At 39.1% G+C, this 24,833-nt stretch overlaps 1 protein-coding gene across 1 annotated transcript in view; it reads right to left on the minus strand.

Moving 5' to 3' along the window:
- Positions 1-22,398: 22,398 nt before the first annotated feature.
- The window catches only part of CPOX (coproporphyrinogen oxidase), a 14,792-nt gene continuing 12,357 nt past the window's right edge, over positions 22,399-24,833 (minus strand). The window contains exon 7 of the mRNA XM_032406395.1: positions 22,399-24,432. Within this exon, the coding sequence (XP_032262286.1) occupies positions 24,345-24,432 (88 nt within the window). The 3' untranslated portion in view covers positions 22,399-24,344. The remainder of the gene's footprint in view (positions 24,433-24,833) is intronic.

A 24,833-nucleotide genomic window follows, 5' to 3' on the forward strand; every position in this document is an offset into this window, starting at 1 on the left:
ATTTACAACCTAAACCAGAATTCTTCCACTTCTGAATGAAACCAGAATTTAACTGAGTCAGGGAGAACATCAATTAGGGGGATATAGCATTCCCTCTCTGTCTTACACTTTAAGATAAATCAAATGAAATCCTGGAATACCAAAGTTGGGAGAAAAAAAAAACTTTCTTGATGCTGAAGACAGGCAATTTTTAAGATAATGCAAGACACTTAAAGAACTTGTCATATCCAATAAGTAATATAAATGAAGATTAGCTTCAAGGGAATGTAGATAATTATAGGCTAGTTTACTTTATGGTCCATTCATTTGTTCAACAAATATTAAGCATTACCAAGCCAAACATTTGCCCAGTTGTTGGCAACTAGCATTGTTCACAGGCTCTTCTCAAACTTTAGAAGTTGCCTGGAGGGCAGCTACCAGGTCATTCCACCTACTACCCCCTGGGTCGGTCTGAAACAAGTGGGATTAAGGTGGATGGATCTTAGATCTGGCCCAATTTGCCCTTTCCTACAATCTTTCTGCATTTTTATTGTAGATATTGATTTACTCAAATGCATAAGAATAATACTACCTAATCCAAACCCTTTGATCTGAGTGATTATAAAGAACTACCTGTTCATCTGATTAAAATTCCGTTTTTTTTAAAAAGACGGATGTTTTGGTCAAATAGTTGACTTTTTCTATCCTGTGTATGGGGCTAAATCAGCTTCTCTAATATCAAAGTTTCCTTTCTCACCAACTTTATTCACTGTCCTGCTGCCCAGAGTCCTTGTGTCTAATGATACCAGTCTGATAATACCCAGTCTGATAATACACTGAAATCTTGCCAACAAGAAAGAATGCTCATGGAATACGATGATTAGTGACTAAACCATTTTAAAATGCTATTGGTTTGGGGCATCTGGGTGGCTCAGTCATTAGGCGTCTGCCTTCAGCTCAGGTCATGATCCCAGGGTGCTGGGATCGAGCCCCGCATCGGGCTCCTGCTCGGGAGAAAGCCTGCTTCTCCCTCTCCCCCGGCTTGTGTTCCCTCTCCCGCTGTGTCTCTCTCTGCCAAATAAATAAATAAAATGTAAAAAAAAAAAATGCTATTGGTTTGCTTTCTTTCTAGAGGATATACACACAGGAACAATAATAAAAGTTCAAAGAAGCCAAAATCTTTCTTTCCCCTTTCACCGCATAAATTACCTCCTCCTTTATAAACAAGTGGTTATTTACAAAGCTGGTTAAAAAGTGGTTTAAATTTAGGATTCATTTAGAATTTCTCAGCCACATATTTTTGTTTTTCTCTTATTATTTAAGAATTATTTTTTTTTTAAAGATTTTATTTATTTATTTGATAGAGAGAGAGACAGCGAGAGAGGGAACACAAGCAGGGGGAGTGGGAGAGGGAGAAGCAGGCTTCCCGCGGAGCAGGGAGCCCAATGCGGGGCTCGATCCCAGGACCCTGGGATCATGACCCGAGCCGAAGGCAGACGCTTAACGACTGAGCCACCCAGGCGCCCTATTATTTAAGAATTATTTTATTGCACGTGCCATTCCAAGTACTTAAACATTGTTGTGATTTTTTAAAATGTACTTAGAAACACAAGGCACTGGTTTTGAAAACCGTCATTGAAACGAAATTTATCTCAGGAAGAAAAGGAAACCAAGGATGCAGCTTAAGCAAAAAGATTTTTCTAGTACTGTACTTGTTGACTCAGAGGTGACTGATCATTAGGAGAATCAACACACCCACCCTTTTCTACTATTCAAAATACGTTCTTTACACAGAAGCAGGCAGAATCTTACCTTAAAGGGGACGATCACAGGCTACTCTATCACTGCTCTTTTATTCCAACTAAAAATCATACCTTGGTGTTTTTAAAAAGTTAAATGAAACCTGGAAAGCCAAATAAGAGACAAATAGAGAAAAAAGAAGGAAACCAGATGTGTGCCTGTATTTCAGGAGGAAGTGTTTCTGAAGGCTTTTTTTGAGACCTCTTTGGTCCAGCTAAGTTTGAGGTTACCCTAAGCATCGCGTGCCATTCTTGAAGGGCCCTTGGGCTGACTCATTTGCTTTAACATTTCTTGTGAAAATGAGAGGTGGGAGCCGTCACTGGAGAGCAAAGGGTGACTTGGTGACTGATCTCTTTACTAAAATGAGTAAAGCAATCACACGCAATGTTCAGTCTCCCCGCTCCCAGAGAAACCCAGCAGCTTTATAGAAAGGAAGTTATTTCTATCTAAGAAGACAGGTGGCAACTGAAAATACAAATGAAGAAAAGAAGAATCAACATCTTTTTCAGATATGTATCAGCAGTTACAAATAGTGAGTATTATTCCAGTTCTCTCCTTAACTGCATTTTACAAGTTAAAATAGAATTGATCACTGTGTTTGTAAAGTTCTGTCCTTTTAAAGTTCTCTGCCTTTCTAAATGTATCACTTCACTTCTAACTGTCCAAAGAACCCTTTAAAGTTTACTTCCTCTAAAACAGGTGCAATTTTAATAGAACGGTGGGGGCAAAAGCCACACACCCACCCAAAGTGTTGAGGGAGGAGCGTGGGAGCTGTGCGCAGAGAGGGGTAGGAAGTGATAAATGCTTTAAGAGAAGTCATGGGAAGGTCAGAGAGCTTTCTGTCCTGGGGCAGGGGGGTTGAACTCTTGATTGAGCTGAGCTTCCGGGACAGACACTAATGTCTTTCCCTGTGGATCTGGGAAGGAAACAGCAACAACCCTTGTTGAGCACTTAACTTGAGTGGGAGGAGGGAGAGACAGATACTTTTCTAAATACTTTACATGCATATCTATTTTAATCCTTCAAACAATCTGGAAAAGTAAATATTGTTATCCCAATTTTAGAGATGAGGAAGTTGAGACACCGAGTTTAAGAAGGAGAGTAAAACTGATGAAATCAAGGCAGACTGATCCGTTTGCCATTTTGGAGTCTAGATGTTTCTAAAGCAGATCTGCGTTCTATGAGATTAAGCAACATTTTCTATTACTTCAACTACTGAAGCACATTATCTTATATTATCTCAGTTTAACTTCATGAAAGCACTGATGGGGTGCATGGTGGCCCAGTTGGTTAAGCGACCGACTCTTGCTTTCAGCTCCGGTTGTGAACTCAGGGTTGTGAGATAGAGCCCCGCTTTGGGCTCCGCACTCAGCAGGGAGTCTGCTTAAGACACTCTCTCGGGGCGCCTGGGTGGCTCAGTCGTTAAGTGTCTGCCTTCAGCTCAGGTCATGGTCCCAGGGTCCTGGGATCGAGCCCCACATCGGGCTCCCTGCTCTGCGGGAAGCCTGCTTCTCCCCCTCCCGCTCCCCCTGCTTGTGTTCCCTCTCTCGCTATGTTTCTCTCTGTCAAATAAATAAAATCTTTAAAAAAAAAAAAGACACTCTCTCTCTCTCTCCCTCTGCCCCTCCCCCTCACACACCACGCTCACTCTCTCTAAAATAAATAAATAAATCTTAAAAAAAAAAAAAGCACTGATAGGATGCTCTTGATAAGCTTATTGGTCAGGTGAGAAAAACGAGTCTTGGGATCACTCATCCAGGAAATGATAAAGCCTCAACCAGAACACAAATCCTGCGCCTTCAATTCTTCTGCTCTTTCAGTTTTGCCTCCTGCCTTTCATCTCTGCTCCCCTCCTTTCCTTATGATTCATGGGAAGGCTGTGATGTCTGTAAATTCTCACATCCACCTGCAGCCAGAACTGAAGTTCATCAGCTTTACAGCTTCGTTCCCTGTGAAAAACACAGAAGCCCTTAGGAGAAGGGGCACTTCGATCTTTCATTTACATTTCAGTATGACAAAGGGTCTGAGATCAGGTTTTCTTAAATAAACTTTACTTTTTAGAGCAGTTTTGGGTTCATCGGAAAATTGGAGGGCAGGGAGAGAGGTTTCCCACACACCCTGCCCCCACACGTGCACAGCCTCCCCCATCATCAGCGTCCCCTGCTAGGGCCATACACTCATTACAATTGATGAATGTACAGTAATGCATCATTATCACCCAAAATTCATAGTTTACATTAGGAATCACTCTTGGTGTTGCATATTTTTGGGACTTGGATGAATGCATAATGACATGTGTCCACTATTACTTTATCACACAGAGTAGTTTCACTGCCCTAAAACTCCTTTATGTTCTGCCTATTCATCCCTCCCTCCACCCTAACTCCTGGCAACCACTGATCTTTTTATTTATGTTTCTAAAATCAGTTTTTGATGGGGGTAGATGAACATTAGAACAACAAACAAACAAAAAACATAGAAGATGAGGGCATTTAGTTCCTAAGATATACGGGGTGATGTGGGTTGGGGAATTGAATATCTAAAGATAAGCTCTAGCAACTTTACAAGTAAGTTAAGAGATGCACCTCTCTGCCCCACCCATCCCCACATCTTGCTGAAGGCTCCTCTCATGGATTTCAAACATTTTTAACAGTGAAAACCTATGTTGAAATAAAAGCTTACAGGGACGCCTGGAAGGCTCAGTCGGTTAAGCTTCTGCCTTCAGCTCAAGTCATGATCCTGGGATCCTGGGATCGAGCCCCACATTGGGCTCCCTGCTCAGTGAGGAGCCTGCTTCTCCCTCTCCCCCTGCTCGTGGTCTCTCTCTCTGACAAATAAATAAACAAAATCTTTAAAAAAAAAAAAAAAGAAAGAAAAGCTTACATTTATATACATAATATACTAACTAAAATTGTAATTGTTAAAAATTTATGTTAGAATGAAAGTTTAGTTATTTTAATGAAAGTTATAGTCTTATACACACCTCAGCATCTACTTCTGCTGGCAGCCTCCCATCTATTCTCTCAAAATTTTTATTTAGTTGTATGGCATTGAAAAAAATCTAGTTCATAATAATAAATATCTGCAGACAGTTCTTCAAAAGAACTCACCTTGTAGTCTTGGACTATTTCCATTAAACTGCTATAGAACTTCTGAAGGGCACTACTTTCTTTCATTCTCTAGTATAAATATAAAAGTCTGACACATATCTAAAAATTAAAGTTAGTATTAACACTATCTATATAAAAATATCAAAATATGACCAAATTATGTGCTCAACTGCTTTTATCTGAGTGTTGATGCATGACGAAAACATTCACCAAAAGGCATCCCTGGGTCTTGCCTGGAACACGATCACGTAAGCATTATCATGGTATACTTTTAGTGGTGTACATTTATAGGCTTAAATTTTGCAAGAGTCAAGCTATAAACCTTTCTAAGTCAATCACATATCTGTAAGAGCAATCTATGAACAGAGGCAGGGTAAACTCCAGAAGAGAAGACTATTGAAGAGGACTAGCCTTGCCAGATATTCTAAGATATTATAAAACTCCAGTAATTAAACTATTTGTGTGTTGGAATAGATAGACAATCAATGAAAGAGAACAGGGTACAGAAATAGACCCAAATATATATAAGACATATGAATATGATAAAGTTGAGCACTTCAGTATAAAAAAAGTGAATTTACCATTTTTTTTGGGGAAAAAAAGCCATATGGAAAACAACAAAAAAAGAACCTGGATCTCTCTCATCCCTTATGTCAAAATACATTTCTGGTGCAGTGATGTGCTAGACCTGCCATATACCAGCTAGCAGGAGCCAATGTGTGCATCTTTTCCTAGCTGACTCTGTGTTCAGTTCACACTGATAGCTTATAATTGGGCACAGGTGGGACTGTTTACACTTCAGTAATTGGCAAATACTGCAAATCAGGGTTCTTGTTGTTGTTCTTGTTTTTTGAGACCTAATTTTCCAGTCACCACTGCTGGTAGAAAGAAACATACAAGATATGAACCAGAGGGGCGCCTGGGTGGCTCAGTCAGTTAAGCGGCTGCTTTCGGCTCAGGTCATGATCCCAGAGTCCTGGGATCGAGCCCCACGTCGGGCTCCTTCCTCAGTGGGGAGCCTGCCTCTTCCTCTCCCTCTGCCTGCCACTCCCCCTGCTTGTGCTCTCCCTCTCTCTAGCTCTATCAAATAAATAAATAAAATCTTTAAAAAAAAAAAAAAAAAAAAAAAAGATATGAACCAGAAGATAATATGATGATTTTTCTTTTAGTAATTTTAGGGGTGGTAGAGAAAGTTTTTTATAAAATCCAAAATATTTTTTAAAAGAGACCCTACAAAAAGTAAAAATCTTCTACTCTGAAAAGACTCTATAAATAATGTTAAAATTAAAATGTAAAAATGGGGGGAAATATGTACACATATAAAAAAGGGCTAATTTTCTTAGACAAAGAGCTCTAACAAATTAATGGGAAGAAGCTGAGCAATTTAATATAAAGGTGAATAAAAGACAGCAATTGACGGTTACAGAAATATAAATATAACAGGCTAATAAATCTATGAAAAACATGCTCAACCTCATGCATAACTGAGAAATCCAAATTGAAAAAAAAGAAATATGTTTTTAAATCTATAAAATGGCAAAAATCTAGTGTAGGCTGTGATGTTGGGGTAGATGTCAGGAAACCCATTCATTCATTGCCATTGTAGGACAATGTTAAATTTAACATTATTAAGTGAAATTTACAACTCACATTCTTTCCACCTCAGTAATTTTACATCTAGGAATTTGTTTTATAAGCTTTCATAGTCTCACAAAAATGAGCAGACAAGGATGATTGTTATGGCACTGTTTGTGTTGTAGTTATCTATGACTGTGTAAAAAATTACCCCACGACTTAAAAGCTTAAAGTCATAATAAACATTATTATCTTATACGGTTGTGTGTCTCGGGAGAGGAGCTTAGGCAAGACTGTAGGCGAGGTGTGGGTGGAGGCATCTGAAGGTCTGACTGGGGCTGGGAGATCAGGTTCCAATGTGACTCACTCATATGGCTGACAAGCTGAAGGAGGCCTCAGTTCCTCACCCCACAGACTTCTCAGTTAGCAGAAGGCTGGAGTGTCCCCACGGCGTGGTAACTGGCTTCCACCAGACTGAGGGACCCAAGAGAGAGCAAGGCAGGAGTCCCACTGCTTTTTACGACCTAGTTCTGGAAGTTATACATCACCATATCCATAATATCTTCTTGTCACACAGGTCAGCCCCATTCAGTGAGGGGTGGGGATACACAAGGGCATGAATGCCAGCAGATGGGGCTCACTGGAGGCCATCTCTTGAGGCTCGTTACCACAGTCTAAAGTAACAACAACAACAAAAGGAATCTCAGTATCCATTAATAAGGTGCTGGTTAAATAAATTTCTTAAATGAAATGTTGTAGAGCCTTTGCAGAGAAGGAAGCAGGAGCATCCTATATGTGCTGCTACAGAAAAAAATGCCCCAAATTGGGAGCGTACATTTATATGTTTATAGTAAGAATCCCTGAGTATTCTCATAAAAGCAGGTGTATATGCATAATTGCCTAATGAAATACAAGAGTATACAATTTCTGCAACAATATATAAGGAATTATATTAGTGGGTGAAATTAGAGGTGATAGTGGTTGGAAATATGTAACCTTTTGTTTTATGCTGTATACTTATACTGGTAATGTTTGAAAAAAAAATGTTACCATGCACATATATTACATTTATAATTTTTAAAACTAGTTTAAAAATATGCTTCACAGATATTTACAGGACAGATAAAGAAAGGGGGCTATCATTTTAGCCAAGCTCAGGCAGACTTCCTCCTTACTCTAGCTCCTGTTCAGAGTTGCTAAGGGGTAAGCAGGAGAAACACAAGAGGATTTTCTGAATTGGAGGATTGAGTGCTTTGAAGTCTCCCTAATCTCCAGGTCTCCAGACTCTGCAAACCTGGATTAATATGAGACGGGAATTATCCCAAAGTAAAAAGCCGCTGCGGTGGATTTCTCCCCATTCTGAGGCCATGGAGTCCTATGGAAAGTCTGGCAGCTGAGAATGAGTAGGAATGGCAGGCTTCATGTTGGGTAGTGTTTACACAGCGTCACTCAACCACGGAAAGCCTCTCAACACCTCAGCGTGGGTGAAACTCAGCTCCCCTGGATTTCCAAAGCATCCACTACCAGGAAAACAGGGAATGTAAACATCGGTCCTGGAAGATCCTCAGGGACTGCAAGAGTCATCACCTATGATGGATTATCGGGATGGGGATGTGGACCCAGCTCAGTTTATTACAAGGTCAAGTTTGTGTGACAAACTTGTAGTAGAAGGTCAAGAAGACCTCCACTGGGTTGAAGAAAAGGACAGCTGAGGACTGTCCGCAGCAAGCACGAGCAAGCTAGAGTCACAGGTTTTTAAGGAATCCTCCGAAGAGTTCGTATCAAAATGCAAAAAATACAATGATAATAATTATAAAGATGCAGCTGACATTTATTGAATACTTATTATTCATTTACTAATTATGCCCATTTTACAGATTAAAATGCAGAGAATAGGAGAAGCTAAGCAATCTTCCCAGGGATATTCCATAACTTTTTTTTGGGGGGGGTGGAATTTCTGTTTTAACAAATAATTCAAAAATGTATTTAAAAAAAATAAAATTTGAGGGCGCCTGGGTGGCTCAGTCGTTAAGCGTCTGCCTTCGGCTCAGGTCATGATCCCAGGGTCCTGGGATCGAGTCCCACATCGGGCTCCCTGCTCGGCGGGAGGCCTGCTTCTCCCTCTCCCACTCCCCCTGCTTGTGTTCCTGCTCTCGCTACCTCTCTCTCTGTCAAATAAATAAATAAAATCTTTAAAAAAATAAAAAATAAAAAAAAAATAAAAAAAATAAAATTTGAATCAAACATTTTAAAAACTCCCAAAGCACTTCTGCCCAAGAAATCAGAAAACCACTGCTTGGCTGATCCAATATTTGAACTGGTGAGTAGAATTTACAGAAAGATAAATTTCTGTTCAGTATAAAGTATAAACTTATTCATAATTAAACTGTCAATCATGGAAGGACATTGTCTGACATAGTAAGCTTCCCATCACTGGAAATGTTCAGGCAGAATTGCAACTGCCACCTGTTAGGTGTATGCTGGAGAAATGTGAGCAGCGGACCCTTGGGTTCCTTTCATATCTAATCTCTGATGCTGCTATTAGAATAGAGACTTCTCTTTTCTTATCCTTCAGGTTGAGCTGAGTTGAAGTGGCTGATTGCAGAAGGCGTGATTACGTAGAAGTCCTAAGATTGTGGGGTTTTAGTAGTAATAGTAAACAGATAATAAAGTACTTAATTATGTGCCTTGCACTGTTTTAAGTGCGTTACATATATTAACATAAGTAATCCTTTTTACCACCCTAATGAGGCGTGTATTAGTTACACAGAATTATCTAAGATCCAAACCTCAATAGCTGGCTACCAAATCAATCCATGCTCTTCCACACTGTGATATTGTAGTGAGATAGTTGCAATTATATGACCCTACCCGAGGAGAAGAGTTTAGCTAAAACACTGCAGATAAATGAATAAACAGACACAGGAAGTGGTTTGTTGCATAATAGGGAGTTTCTGTCCATGTTTCTAGTTATGTCTCCAAAGCACAGGTTGATACTTTGAAAAAATCAGTGCCAGAAAAACCTCTGTATCATTAACACTTCTTGTTTCTGAATTCAGTACAAGTCAGGTTAATCTAAAATTTTTAATTTAATGGAGAAAAAAAAGATAAGGAGAAAACCATAAAAATAGCATTAGTAGAGTGTAAGTTCCCTAGCCTCTTTTTTTCTTTATTTTTTCCATAACAATTTGTTATGGATTTGTTTTCACAGAGGAACATCCACACACATTTACAGGTCCCTTATTGAATGCAAATCATGGTGAAGTGCTGAAAAGTACACAGCTGTGAGGCAAAGTCTTGACTCCAAAGGAGCTTTCCTAACTCAGACTACCTGTGGCTGGGAATACTTCACCCCCACCCCCACACCTCAGTTTTACTCATACATGCAATGGGGGATAATGGTACCTGTCTCATAGGAGTATTTCTAATATTGAATAAGTTAACTCATGTAATTTTAGAACAGTGCCCACCACGTAGTAAATCCCCAATTAGGGTAGCTACTAATATTAGCTAGTGTGAGGAGAAATAGAACATCTAAGTGTAAATCTAAATTTGCAAAGAGATAAATGATACTGCTAAGCAGTGCGTGAGAATAAGATGGGAGTTACAGATACCAAATATTCCTGGGTTCAACGTGGGGTGAGATGGATATGGTGGGAGGACCAGGGCCGACTGTCAGGGAGAGGAGGCTTTTGCAGAGCCAGGAAACAAATTCTTTTGGTCACCTTTGATGTGGCATACTTTCAAATGCTGTCCCCAGCCTGTGATGTACACTTGACCATAAAGGAAGAAAACAGAAAACCAAAGAAGAGAATTCAAAAGCTAAATAGTAGGTGGGAAACAGTGTTAAATAAAAGAATTAAGATACACAGAGGTAACATGTTATTTCCTTCCCCCAATAAATATATATATTAAAATGTGTTTAATATTTGGATAGATGTGTAAATACCAATCACTGAATCGTTTTCCACTTTTCCAGCTAAATTTCTCCATTGGATGACTCAAATTTCTTAGCTTTATTTTATTTTATTTTTTAAGATTTATATATTTGTTTGGGGGGGTGCACAAACTGGGGGAGCAGAAGGCAGAGGAAGAAGCAGGCTCCCCGTGGAGCAGGGCTGGATCCCAAACCCCAGGACCCTGGGATCATGACCTGAGCCGAAGGCAGACACTTAACCGACTGAGCCACCCAGGCGTCCCTCAAATTTCTTAGCTTTTAAAGTAATGATTATTTTTGACATTGACCAGAAAAAGTGAAAAGCAGTTTAATTTCAATTTTTTAATTTAATTTTTTTTTCACACCAAAAGGGTTTTTCGTTTAAGACGCCGTAGCACTGAAGCTCTGGAATTTGTAAGGTCACTTTTGATGGCCACTGCCACCAGGCCGGGTGGAAAGCACCTGGCAGGTGGCACAGGTGTTTATGGGTAAGACGTAAGGATCCAGCTTTCCCTGCACAGCAAAACATACAGGTACATTTATAATTCCCACCTGGAGGGGAGCAAGCATAATGCAAATGACTCAACTTTTCTTCCTGACAAGTCTCATCTACTCCTTACTTTTAAAGCGACCACTACTCATTTGTCTCATTTTCTGATCGCTTGTTTTAATGTCTTCAGGATGGTTTTAACTGATTTACTAAATACCGAATGTTCAGACAACACTTACCAGGTTACAGAACTCTTTCCCATGCATTATCTCACAGTAATTTTGAGAAGTGCACATTACTCATTCTAGTTTTCAGATGAGTTAACTTAAGAGTAGAGTCTGTGTGACTTTCCCTAGATCACAAAGGGATGACTGGTCTACCTGCAGCTGGATAGAATGGGAATATTATAAAATGTTTCAGAAATAATCAGTATGCATTTAAGGGTCCCCTGGTGTCTAGTTGGAAAAGGAAAATTTGGGGGAGGGAAGGACAATACAATATTTGAGTCTCTGCCTTTATTTTTTTTTTGTGTGTTGCCACCTATTGGTCTTCGTTTCGTTTCATTTTTGGTTTTGTTTTCCCTCTGAAAGAAAACTAGAGGGTTATTTTTCCTCACAAGATTCAGAACCCTGCCAGGGAGAGCAATGAAATCCCACAACCTCTTGACTGTGGCCTGGGGTCCCTATCCAGGGGAACAAGAGGTGGAATGATGGAACAAGATGCCCCTCCAGCAGCAGAGACACATCGGACCGCTGGGTCCCAGGAAGCTTTTCCCAGAACTGTCCCACTGCTCATCCTCACTGGGGAGTAAATTTAATTGTTAAAGCCACAACCCTGTGTACTGGCTTCATGAGCACCTAGAAAATGTGGCCTGGGTTAGCAAAGCTACTTCCTCCTGTGAAATGCTTTAACAGAAGTGGTGGCTCAAGACAGGCCTGGAACAACAGAAAGAGTTTTTACAAGACCATGGGAAGGGGGAGGGGGGTAGTGCCATTGGAGGAAAGGTTAGCAGGAGCCCAGGACACCCCAGAAGACTATTCATAAGCAGTCCTTGGCCACCAAAAAAGGCGAGGAGCTTCACCCAATCCTGGAAATATGGACTTGTGGCCTGATGGCACCCTTGGAGTCTCTTTAGTGTAGGAGGGGAAGAATGAAGGGGGGAAATCAGAGAGGGAGATGAACCATGAGAGATTATGGACTCTGAGAAACAAACTGAGGGTTCTAGAGGGGAGGAGGGTGGGGCGATGGGTTAGCCTGGTGATGGGTATTAAAGAGGACACGTTCTGCATGGAGCACTGGGTGTTATACGCAAACAATGAATCATGGAACACTACATCAAAAAAAAATTAATTAAAAAAAAAGAAAAAAAGGATTAAGAGAAGTTTCAAAGCCTAGGAAAATGGAAAGGGGGCACACACAGAGGAAAAGAAAGGTACGTGGAGGGTCAAGGCAAAGAGCAGGCTTGAGTGGTGTGATGGTTCATTTTATATGTCAGCTTGGCTGTGCTACAGTGCCCAGACGGGTGGTTAACAATTATTCTGGATGTTTCTGTGAGGGTGTTTTTCAATAAGATTAACACTGAAATCAGTGAACTTTGAGCAAAGCAGATTGCCTTCCATAATGTGGGTGGGCCTCCTCCAATCCTCTGAAGGCCCGAAGAGAACAACAGACTCACCTCCCCTGAGCGAAGGGAAATTCTGCAGTCGTTGGCCTTCATTTGGACTTCAACTGTAGCATTGGCTCTTTCCTGGGTCTCCAGTCTCTGAGATTAAGATTTCAGACTTGCCAGCCTCCATAACCGCATGAGGCTATTCCTTAAAATAGATCTCTTTATATACATATATACCTTGATGTATATATATATATATGCCCATATATACATCCCATATACATCCTACTGGTTTGATTTCTCTGGAGAACCCTGACTAATATAAGTGAGTTGTAATCCTCAGACTACAAGAAAGAAAATTGAAGCTGGTGAACAAAAACCAGGGATACAGCACTAAGAAAACGAACTGTGGCTCTGTTTGGCAACATACGGGTACTGACTGCAGTCTTGGCTTCTTAATTTCTCAGCATTAGTTTCTCTTTGCTAACTTTTCTTATTTCTAATTGAATTCATCCCCTCCTATTTTATGTGTGATTATAAATCACCTTAATTCTTTTTTAGGATACGTTAGGAGTATACATAAGTAAATAGATTCTCATCATTTGAAGCAATTATGTAAGGCTAGATTTAGATTTCCACATATAAGGAAGGGACACATGAATTCTCCAAATCAAAGAAGAAATGAGGAGGAGACATAGATGATAAATGCCCAGAATTTAAAAAGATGTTCAGTGAAAGTCCAGGTGTGCGTGCAAGGGAAAATATTGTAGTAACAGAAAATAAAGTATTGAAATTAATCCAGAGGATAAAATATCAAGCCACAGAGATATGATAAAGAACCAAAAATTCTACATTAAAAACATAAAAGATGAGTTACAAAAAAGAGAAAATGAGTTTGTGTTAGTATATCTACCTAAATTTTTACGAGATTTACATAATTAAAAATATTTTATGATGGGAGAAAATTAAAGGGTTCAAGGACAAGACATATGAGTAGAGAGAACATTGTGAAACAATGAAAACATGTTTGTATGTTGTCTTTGTACATATGCATTTCAAATGTGTATACTCTAAGATATTTTTCTAAATTAATAACTCAGGTACAATTCATGCTATGCCAATAAGAGGAGTCTGAGGCATTTATGACTTTATATAAGATGATAGCAACGCACTGAAAAATTATGAGGAACAAACAACAGTGAAAGAATGTCCCACCGCAGAAGTGTAATAAGAATGAGAGGACTCCACCCCACCTGCCCACATCAGAACCTGGCCAGGGTGCAAACCCAACCATGTAACGACACTCAAAGAAAGCCTAAAGATTTCAGGAAGAAGTGTTCTTCAGCTTGTAACTCATTTTTCCTCAACGGAAAGTATCCTTCAATCTCATCTCTTTGCTCACCTGTGTTGTATCTCATACCAATCTGACCATGAGGTAATGATGTTGTGGTAGTTGCCCATAGATTGTGTGAAGGGAGGAGGCCAGATATTTTTCTCTAAGACCTGGGTTGGCTTATTCCCTCCATACAGCTTCCTCTAATTTGGTGGGAATCAAAGGGGAGCATGAGGGGTTGTGCGTTTTTGTTCTTTAATTGGTGAACTTTCCTTTCATTTCCCCATTCTAGGGATTGCCAAGGAAACCATGTTGAGGTTTTTCAGCCATTGGTGGCAGGCCCTTCAAGTGTCACTAAAATAGAATTTGAAGAAAACAAAAAGTAACGCTATAAAAACTGGAATATGGTTTTTTTTTTTTTAGGTTTCTTTCTTTATAAACACAAATATGCTCAAGTTCCTCTACAACTCATGAGATACCTTTGTGGTTGAGACAGAAGGCTATTGCCCTTAGAAAACATAACCCAGAAACTGTGGTCAACTTGTTAGATGGTCATTAATTTCAATGTAACTTCTAAACTCCCAGGCTAAAATCTTAAAGAGGTCACATATCTGGGGCATTGTCTAGCACCCAGCCTCTGAAATACCTACCTTCCCCATATACCTAGATGTGTATGAAATCTGTGATTATACAGTTTGAATTTTATGAACACTAATTTTACTTATTAGCATATATAGAAAAGATACTTGAGTGCTGCACAGAAAGTTCTATGAATCCTGAAGAATTATTAGAACCTGTGAAATAATTTTTTCTACCATATCTGATCTCTTAAAGTAGAACTATTTAGAACATAACATGCATTTAATTAATCTTAACAGTGAGGTTAAAAACAGGAAGAGCTCTTTAAAAACACTGATAAAGTAATGACAACTCATGATAAAAAATTAATGTAACAGAATGGAAAGTTCTTTCTGATAAGAAACACCTACATGATGGAAAAATATGCATAAAGAAAATGATGTTTTGAGACGCTAAAAAAATCCATGGCTTTTACTTTTTAATATTTGTATTAATCTAATAAATGAATGCCTGAAGTTAAAAAAATCAAATATAAATAAAGGCTTATAATGAAAAACAGCCATTTTCTATCCCAGTTCTATCCACCCCAGTCCTGCTCTCCAAAAGCAATGACTTTTAAAACTTTTAGGTCCATCTTGGGGTGCCTGGGTGGCTCAGTCATTAAGCATCTGCCTTCGGCTCAGGTCATGATCCCAGGGTCCTGGGATTGAGCCCCACATCGGGCTCCCTGCTCTGTGGGGAGCCTGCTTCTCCCTCTCCCACTCCCCCTGCTTGTGTTCCCTCTCTCACTGTGTCTCTCTCTGTCAAATAAATAAATAAAATCTTAAAAAAAAAAAACAAAACTTTTAGGTCCATCTTCTGTTTACCTCCATATTTCTAAATAATAAATTTAATCTCTTACCTGTCTGAAGATATTAATACTACAGGTCTGTTTGTCTGTTGTCTCTGCTTATTTCTCTCTCTCTTTCTCATATTTGGAGATTTTCCCCAAAAATCTGATGATCCATTCCTCTAAAGAGGCACTAAAAACTGGATTGGGTGCGCTGGGGGTGAAGAGATGAGTGTGCAGAGATGGGGGTATACAAAAGAAAGAGCTGATCATTTTGTGGTGAACACACCAAAGCTCCCAGTGGTAAAGTATTATTTTTTTCCTTTAGAACTGTTCTAGAAAATAATTTTCTAGAAAACAGCCCTTGAATCTCCTGCCCAGCTGGAAGCCAAATTCCCTTGGAGAAAGAGAGTGAGCAATGGTTTTGAGCCCCCAGTCAGTAGCACATTTTCAAAAAACCCATTTTCAGTCCCAGCCTGTCCTCTGCCTTTGAAAGTCTTAGGGAGAAATGCTTAAGATATAAAGTTAAAGGGGAAACATCAGGATACAAAATTATATACACAGTATGATTTACCTATATTCAAGCATGCATGAAATAGCTAGAAAGAAATACACGAAAATATTAAGTAGTTTTGATTATTTCTGAGTACTGTATAAAATGTGATGGTTATTTGCTTCTTGACACTTTGGTTTTTTTTCCAAAATTTCCACAAAGTATAGACAGTAATTTAAATATTAGGGGAAAAAAATACTTATTTTTTAAAAAAACATGTATCAAGATGCCAACAAGAAAACCCACAGAGGTGTATGTTGATATCTGAGTAAAGTTTCTCAGCTCCCAGCTTTAAAGATTTTCAACTAAATATTTAATATTTCTTTACATTTAGAAAATATGAGTAGTATGCTAAGAAATTTTCTATTGATATGTTGAAATATTGAAATGGCCACTTGAGAACTTGAAAGTGTTTTGCAAGTCCTGACTCAATCCTTCTCCCTACTCACCTGAATTTGTGTTGTCATTGGTTTTCATTAGCTTTATCACCTAAAAACAGCCTATGTGAAAATTACAGCCTGGAGTATACTCAATAGTATCGTAATAATGTGATATGGTGACAGCCGGTGACTACACTTTGTGGTGAGCATTGAATAATGTATAGAACTGTTGAAGCACTGTGTTGTACACTCAAAACTAATAAACACTGTATGTCAACTACACTTCAATAATAAGAAAAAAGTCTATGGTCTAGCTTTGTATCTTTTGAGTTTTATACAAATGAAATCATACTGTATGTCTTATTCTACAGGGGTTTTTCTTCACTCCATATTATGTTTGTGAGTTTTGTGGATAATTCTGGTATTTATATTTCTATTCTAGTGAATACCTTTATTATTACATCTTTATTTATCATCTTAGTTTTTCATTTCTTTAGACAATATCCATTAGTTTCCTCTAATGTCAATGAGAAATTAGCATATTTACATTTCCTCCCCTGTAACTCCGGCCAGAAGTCAAGCTGTATTGTTTGTATGTTTTCTTCCTTTGATTTATCAATATATTCTGCTTTCTGATTTCTCCACTTTCATTTTTAGTCCTTAAAAGTAAAAATGTACACCATTTATATGGACAAGCAAATTTTGAAATTTTTTGATCATGTGCTACTAATTTTGACCTCTAAAATATCCTTACTTATTTGTAAATTAAATACATGCATTAATGTACTAGTTTATTATGGACAAATGATTAATTACACACAAAAGTAGAATTTTTGAAAGGATAAAAATATTTTCTTACCTTTCTTCACTGAATTACCATGCACATCCCCTAGAGTAGAGACACTCTCCTGATTTAGATGAACAGTCCTCAGTCCTTTCAGGATTATGTATCCTTTTGAGAGTCAAATTAGCATTATGAACTCTAAGAAAAATGCACCCATTTCACATGATGTCAGGCAAATCACAACTCAGGAACTCCCTAGGAATTCAACATAATTGGGATTATAGACATTGCCGACTCCAGAATCTCTGTAATGAAGAGAAAAATGAAACAATAGAGCCATTTGCCAAGATATAAACATGATAGTCAAACTAACCCTGATTGATTAAATATGTAATAACGTGTTTAGATAATCTCTCCACTAGTACCATAGTTGAATGAAGGAGCAATCCCCAACAGTTCTCTTATCTTCTCTCCTGTCTCTCTCTCCTTTTCTGTCATGTTCTCCTTCTCTCATGTCACTCCTCTCCCTCTCCCTTGTCTCTCCCTCCTTGTTCACTTCTCTTCACTTTCTCTTCTGTCTCCTCCGGCCCCCCAGTAAGTCCCCAAAACCCAGAATTAGATTTTCTTCAACGAATGTGCTCCACCTACTGGTACTTTAAAGAATTTCAAATTTAAATACAATTTGAGAAACTGCTATCAGATATGTTAATGGAAATTATTTTATTACCTAAATTTTAGTTACCTCAGAAGATCTTGGCAATTTATGGACTAAGATCATTTTTAAAATCTAAACTTAATACATGATTTATCAAACATATTCACATGGAGCATGTATTATTTTAATAACCTCTCATGTGGGACGCCTGGCTGGCTCAGTCGGTTAAGCGTCTGCCTTCGGCTCAGGTCATGATCCCAGGGTCCTGGGATCAAGCCCCACATCGGGCTCGCTGCTCAGCGGGGAGCCTGCTTCTCCTTCTCCCTCTGCTTCTCCCCCTGCTTGTGCTCTCTCTCACTCTCTGTCTAATAAATAAGTAAATAATCTTTAAAAAAAACATTCTCCCATATGTAGAAACACAGCTATTGTAATGTTTTAAAACTTATCACAATCATATCCAACTTGTCTCTTTTTTAAAAAAGATTTATTTATTGAGAGAGAGAATGCAAGCAGGGAGAGGGGCAAAAGAAAAGGGAAAGGGAGGGAATCTCAAGCAGCCTCCCCGCTGAGCATGGAGCTGGATGTGGGGTTCAATCCCAGGACGCTGAGATCTCGACCTGAGCTGAAAGAGAGTCGGTTGCCAAATGGACTAGGGCACCCAGGCGCCCCCAACTTGTCCCTTTCTGATTTCCTTCTTCCCTATTCCTTTTGGCTCAGGGAACTTCTTCTCATCCTCCTTCCTAGACTCCTCTTCCCAAACTCATTTTTCTGCCTCCAGTTCAGTCTCTGACTTTCCTTTCTTACTACACTGCATGCACTTCCTTGGGTGACTCACCTTCTTCCACTTGTTCAATTATTGCCTTTACACAAATAATTGGTAAATATTTGTTTCTAGATTGAACTTCTCTCCTGAGCCTTAGACTCACATCTCTAAATACCAGCTTGCAGGCACGTCAAGCTCATCCAAACGGCTGTCCTCTCTTTTGTTAATGACATCTAACCTTATCCACTTATCCACTGCTATTGAACAAGCCACCCCAAATTTAATGATATAAAACAGCAACCATTTTATTATGTTCACAGCTTCTGTGAGTCAAGAGTTATGACACAGCAGGGTTGGCTTGTCTCTGCTCCACATACGAGGGCGTCAGCTGAGAAGACTGTCTTGCTGTTACAAGATACCATATTTCCCTCACATTACCAAAACGGTGGAGAGGGAGGTAAAGATGAAAAGGAGGTCCTTGTTCTTTGTTTCCTAGAAATATTCACATTATTTTTAAGTACCATACTCATGTTAAATAGAATATTAAGATCAAGTTCATAATAAAGAATAAAAACTACTTCCAGAAGTTAATTTGTATTGACAGAATTTAAAATGTTCTTCTGAGAACATATAAATTTTTTAAGATTTTATTTCTTTGTCAGAGAGAGAGAATATCTACTGCAATTTTTTTTTAATTTTTAAAAATATTTTATTTATTTGAGAGAGAGAGACACAGCAAGAGAGGGAACACAAGCAGGGGGAGTGGGAGAGGCAGAAGCAGACTCCCCGCCGAGCAGGGAGCCCGATGTGGGGCTCGATCCCAGGACCCTGGGATCATGATCTGAACCAAAGGCAGACGCTTAACTGACTGAGCCACCCAGGCGCCCCTCTACTGCAGTTTTTAAAGAAACTACAACTTTAGCTACAAGCAATTGATAAGTTGGTTTGAAATTTTGTCTATTAAACTTATTAGAAGGATGTCAAACAGCAGACATGGAACATTCTGAAAGCCTCAGGCTGCCTCACCAAGTTAGAAAAGGAAAGCAACTTGACCAGCCTGCATTTTTAATTTATAGATGCATTACTCCCTTGCTGTTAAATAGAGGCATCCAACTGGTGCAACTTTATTTATAAACGTTAGTTTGATACTTCCCTAACCGTTTCATAAGCAAACGTGTCCGTGACAGAGTCGATGTTGCAACTCTAAACTACGACAAAGCCCATCTGCTCTCCTAAATGACTATTTGTGTCAACTCCTTGAAACCATGATGGATTAAACTGTGTCAACTCTTATATTCAAACATGTTTTGAAGTATGAATGGAATTAATAGGTGAAGCATTCTTTAAAATGCTGATTACTGATTCATGAGCTTAACTTCTAGAATCAAAACCAAGTACATTGATTGGAAGGTGAAATGCAGGTTAATTACCTTGCTCTGCTGGTCTGCTAGTGTGTATCTGGTATTAACTAACCTGTAGAAACAGGTCTGTGAGGTTTTATATTGTACGCCCTATGACTTGGTTTCAGGTAACAAAAAATACTAAACTTAGTCAACTATCTATAAATGTCTAAGCTTCACTAACTTAAAGGTGCTAATTTAGGTTTATTATGAAATGGGAATTTTACAAGTGTGTTTCTTTAGGAAGAAGGATCGATTTTTTAAAATGTGTGATTTCAAATGCACAGTACTTAGGTCAGGGATACTACAATACATCCCTGAAAACCATTTCTTTTTTTTTTTTTTTAAAGATTTTATTTATTTATTTGACAGAGAAAGAGAGAGTTCACAAGCAGGAGAGGCAGAGGAAGAAGCAGGCTCCCGGCTGAGCAGGGAACCTGATGCGGGGCTCGATCCCAGGACGCTGGGATCATGACCTGAGCTGAAGGCAGCCCCTTAAGGACTTCACGGCGCCCCGTGAAAACCATTTCTAAATGGGTTTTAAAGCATGCATACTCCTCTTAATGGGAACTTCTGTCCTCACAGACTAGGAATAAGACAGTTATATAGAAAGCCAAACGATACTAAGCTTAATTACACAATATATTGTAAAACAGTGTTGGAAGACAAGGGTTAACAAGTCATTCACAGGGGCGCCTGGGTGGCTCAGTCGTTAAGCGTCTGCCTTCGGCTCAGGTCATGATCCCGGGGTCCTGGGATCGAGCCCCATATCGGGCTCCCTGCTCGGCGGGAGGCCTGCTTCTCTCTCTCCCACTTACCCTGCTTGTGTTCTCTCTCTGGCTGTCTCTCCCTGTCAAATAAATAAATAAAATCTTTAAAAAAAAAAAAAAAAAACAAGTCATTCACAAGGTAGCTGGCACTATAAATAAGGAAAGACCCACCCTAGGTATTTTGGAGTAATCGTAGTGTATGTTGAATGACTACATGCATACAGACTGTGAGGAGAGCAATACTAAAGATGAAATGTGCGGAGGGGCAGAAGAGATTGATTCCAAGGCAGGTTTCTTGGAAGTCTGAACAGGGCATGGAAGGATGGATGGAAGCCTGAGAAATTCCAAGCAGGGGTGGCAGCAGCCTGACTACAGGCCAGATGGGAGAGGTTTAGGAAATGCTCAGCAGCATGAGTGGTGGGTATGAGGTCTGAGGCCAAAGGGCAGAGGAGGAATGTAGAAGAAAGGGCAGAAAAGAGAGGTCAGAGTCAAATGGTGGATTGCTTTGAATGTCGGGTTGAGTTTAGCATCTTTTCTGTAGAAGGGGGGATGCTTAGAATATTTGAGGAGGGCAGTGATAATGGGATTTGAGGAAGTTATTATTATTTTTTTTGGGGGGGGGGTTGCAAAACGGTGGTTTTATTAAAGCCCAGGGACAGAATCCCTGGGCAGAAAGAGCGACTGCCCTGGGGTTGTGCGCCCTGCCTCATTATATACTTGGGAGTTGGGGGTAGGGAAAAGGGAGGTTTTCAAAAGAACTTCCATATGGTAAAGACGAACTACAAGATACTGGAGGTCTTTGCCATTGTCAAGTTAGGGTTGTTTTTCTCTTTAGTAGGACATTAAGACAGTTGGGAACTTCCTGGAAGAGAATGGAGGTCAGAGTGACCAGAGACCCGAGATTGCCGAAGTTCAAGTCAGAGGGAATGTGGGACCAAGGTTGAGTGGTGGCAGTGGACAAAAGATTGGGAAATCAAGAAATATTTCAAAGGTATACTCAACAGGATTTGACTAGGGCAATGAAAGAGGGAAAGAGTCGGATTTACTTTGTGGTTTGGGATCTAATTCCATTCCCCTTGAATCTGGAGCTGGCCTTAGTGATTCACTGGTGACCAATGCAGTTTGGAGGAAGTGATACTATGTAACCTCTCAGACTAGATCAGAAGGCAACCATGCTGCCTCTGCCTTGTTTGCTGGAATACGTGTTCTGAGCCACCTGAAGGCACTGTGGTCTACAGACAGTCTTGAGTCCTGAGCTGAACCTAGCCTTCGAGGTGTCCTAGCCTAGGCTTCGAGGTGTCAGATGATTTCTGGCTTGATCAACTGTAACGGCAAAAGACACATGGAAGGATAAACCGTAAAGGAACAGATTATTCGGCCTTCTAATATGGCGCTCTTTAGCATGCAGAAGTTTTTTATCTCATTAAACACTCATTTACATTAGGTGGGTAAGCTGAGTATAGTGATGGATATAGTAGTGGTTAGAAATTTGCTCCAAAGCATTTACATGCCGTCCCTCAAATTTCCAGCCCTTACGACCACTAATATGCATGTATAAGAGGCCAGCAGTTAGGTGTTCAGGCCATTTGGAGGTACACCCTGGGCCTCTAGCAGACTCAGAATAAACATCAATATGAATTTAAAAGAGAAGTTCATTTTGAGTAAGAGTAGAATGATCTATTTTCCAATAGTTACTCAATTCTTTTTCCCCCGTAGTTCTCATCTGTAAGAGGAATACACGGTTATTGAGAGTATGAAAAACTGATACTCTGAAATCTTGAAATTTCATCTTAGTCCAATGCCCAGACCTGACAGCCCTAAACACAAATAAACTAGCAGAACTATATGCCAAGAAATTTTTATTGTAAAAAGTAAACTGAGGTTTATTTGAACATTTGTTCCTATATGCTTGTATTTTTTCATTTAATCAGCTTTATTAAAGTATAAATCACATATACAATAAAATTCCATGATTTTAAGTGCCAAGGTCAATGAGTTTTGATACATGTAAAGAGTCTGGTAACCACTACCACAATCAATATAAAGAACATTTCCATCCCCTCAAAATATACTTTTGCTCCCTTCCCAATCAATTCCCTAGTCCTAGCCCTAGCAACCACGGACGTGCTTTCTCTTGTTTGAATTTTGGCTTTTCTAGGTTTTCACATAGCGTAGTCATACAGTGAGTTCTCTTTTGTGTCTGGTTTCTTTCACTTGGCGTAATGCCATTTTACTATTCGCCCAAGTAGTTGTTCCTTTTCACTAATGAGTAGTATTTTCACATCCTGATACATCATCTGTTTATCCAGTCATCTGTTAATGGGCATTTCTGTTGTTTCTAAGTTTTGTCTATTGTGAATAAAGCTGCTATGGAAATCTGAGTGCAAAACTTCTATTTTTCCTGGGTAAAATACCTAGGAATGAGGAACCATGGTTTTAGTACTAAAAAATATTTATATTCCTTATATCAATTATCCTTTAAAAATGAAAAATACAAACATTTCTTAGTCATATTTCATAACAAAATTTATCAGTGGATCTGTTGTAAGATAGCTGAAGAGTTCATATATTTTCCAGGCCTAAAGAGTCACACACAATCATATACATTTAACATATTCCAAGATAATGCTTAATAATATGTAGGAAGATACTATTCCTTACAAACTTCAATATATTATGTAAAATAAAATACACTCAAAAAAAAATACATTCATACTATTATATGAACAAAGAAGCTACACTAAGAATTCTGTTGTGATTTTCTCTTAAGGGCAAAGAGCTGCAGAATCTCTAATTTAAAAAGAGGACAATTTTAATTAGTCCACCTTCCAAAGAAATATATTTATAAAATGCCTACATGTTTCTCACGCTAGTTATGTTGACTTTAATTAACAAAGAACAGTATCTCTCATTTGTCAAATGAGAAACATTTCCTAACTCGCAACATCCCCAGGATTGTTCTTAGTCTAAACTTCCATATAGAAAAATGTGGAATAGGAAATTTTAATTATCAGACTCCAAGGTTATAAGCTCTCACATTCAAAAGTGCAGAGAATCCAACATTAACAAATTATAGTTCTTCAAAAATCAGAACCACAGATGTCCCTTATTAAATAACAGTGATGTCACTTCAGAGTTAACAACTACAGAGAATCACTGAATTGTAACACATGGAGAGATTAAGAAAACTTCAAGTGTTCCTATATATCATTATAAAAATGAACATTTTACAATATTATGATCTCTAGAGAAAGACATATATAAAGATCACGATCAACGAAACTTCAGTCATGACAAAGTAAAAATTTTACCTTCCTTTCAAGCTGCTTTCTAAACATATTAAGTCTCAACCTCACTGAATTAATGAAAATAAAATTTATCCCACAACAGATTTTTGTGGCAGAAACTAAAACTTCAACAAATACATGAAACGAAAATAGCATGAGCAGTTTCCTGACACAAACTATATTTAGATTTCCTTAGCGCAACACTTGGAAACTCAATTTCATATTTTGTAAACTAGTCATATGAAATGATTCTAAAAGTATAAATGAGTTTTATATCAACCAATTGACGCTGACAAGCTGCCAGACCACCACCTGTCACTGGCAGCTTCCAACGGAAACTTGCAGTACTTAAAACACACGTCAGCATCTGCCAAGGAAGCAGGCTGCAGAGTGAAGACTGGAGCTCGAAGACAGTGGTTATGAACTGCCACACAGTGGCAAGGCTGCCAGCCCGGGGAACAGGGCACACATTCCGTGTCCCCCAAGCCCCAGGAAGGCCGCTCTGTGTGCATCAATGCACCCAGTCTCTCGGATGGCGCAGAACTTCCAGAATTTCCGCTTCTTTGGAGTTCTCCGGGGGTGAATGCATATACTCCCACCTATAAAGGTCCAAAACAAAAGCAAAACATGTACTAATAAGAAAAATTATAATGAACAGTACACACACCTCTTTACTTAAAATCGATGAAAAATAAAGTTCTAAGAGTAAAAAATGTCTTACACCTCCTTGTCTCCAATGTACCTAATATGCCTTTTACCCACTAGCCTTTTTTAAAATAGTTGCTGCTAAGGAAATATTTTGTTTTATTTTATTTTATTTATTTATTTATTTTTTTAAAGATTTTATTTATTTATTTACTTGACAGAGAGAGACACAGCGAGAGAGGGAACACAAGCAAGAGGAGTGGGAAGAGGGAGAAGCAGGCTTCCCGCGGAGCAGGGAGCCCGATGTGGGGCTGGATCCCAGGACCCTGGGATCATGACCTGAGCTGAAGGCAGA

This window comes from Phoca vitulina, unplaced genomic scaffold, assembly GCF_004348235.1.
Source record: "Phoca vitulina isolate PV1807 unplaced genomic scaffold, GSC_HSeal_1.0 scaffold8, whole genome shotgun sequence".
Classification (NCBI taxonomy): domain Eukaryota; kingdom Metazoa; phylum Chordata; class Mammalia; order Carnivora; family Phocidae; genus Phoca; species Phoca vitulina.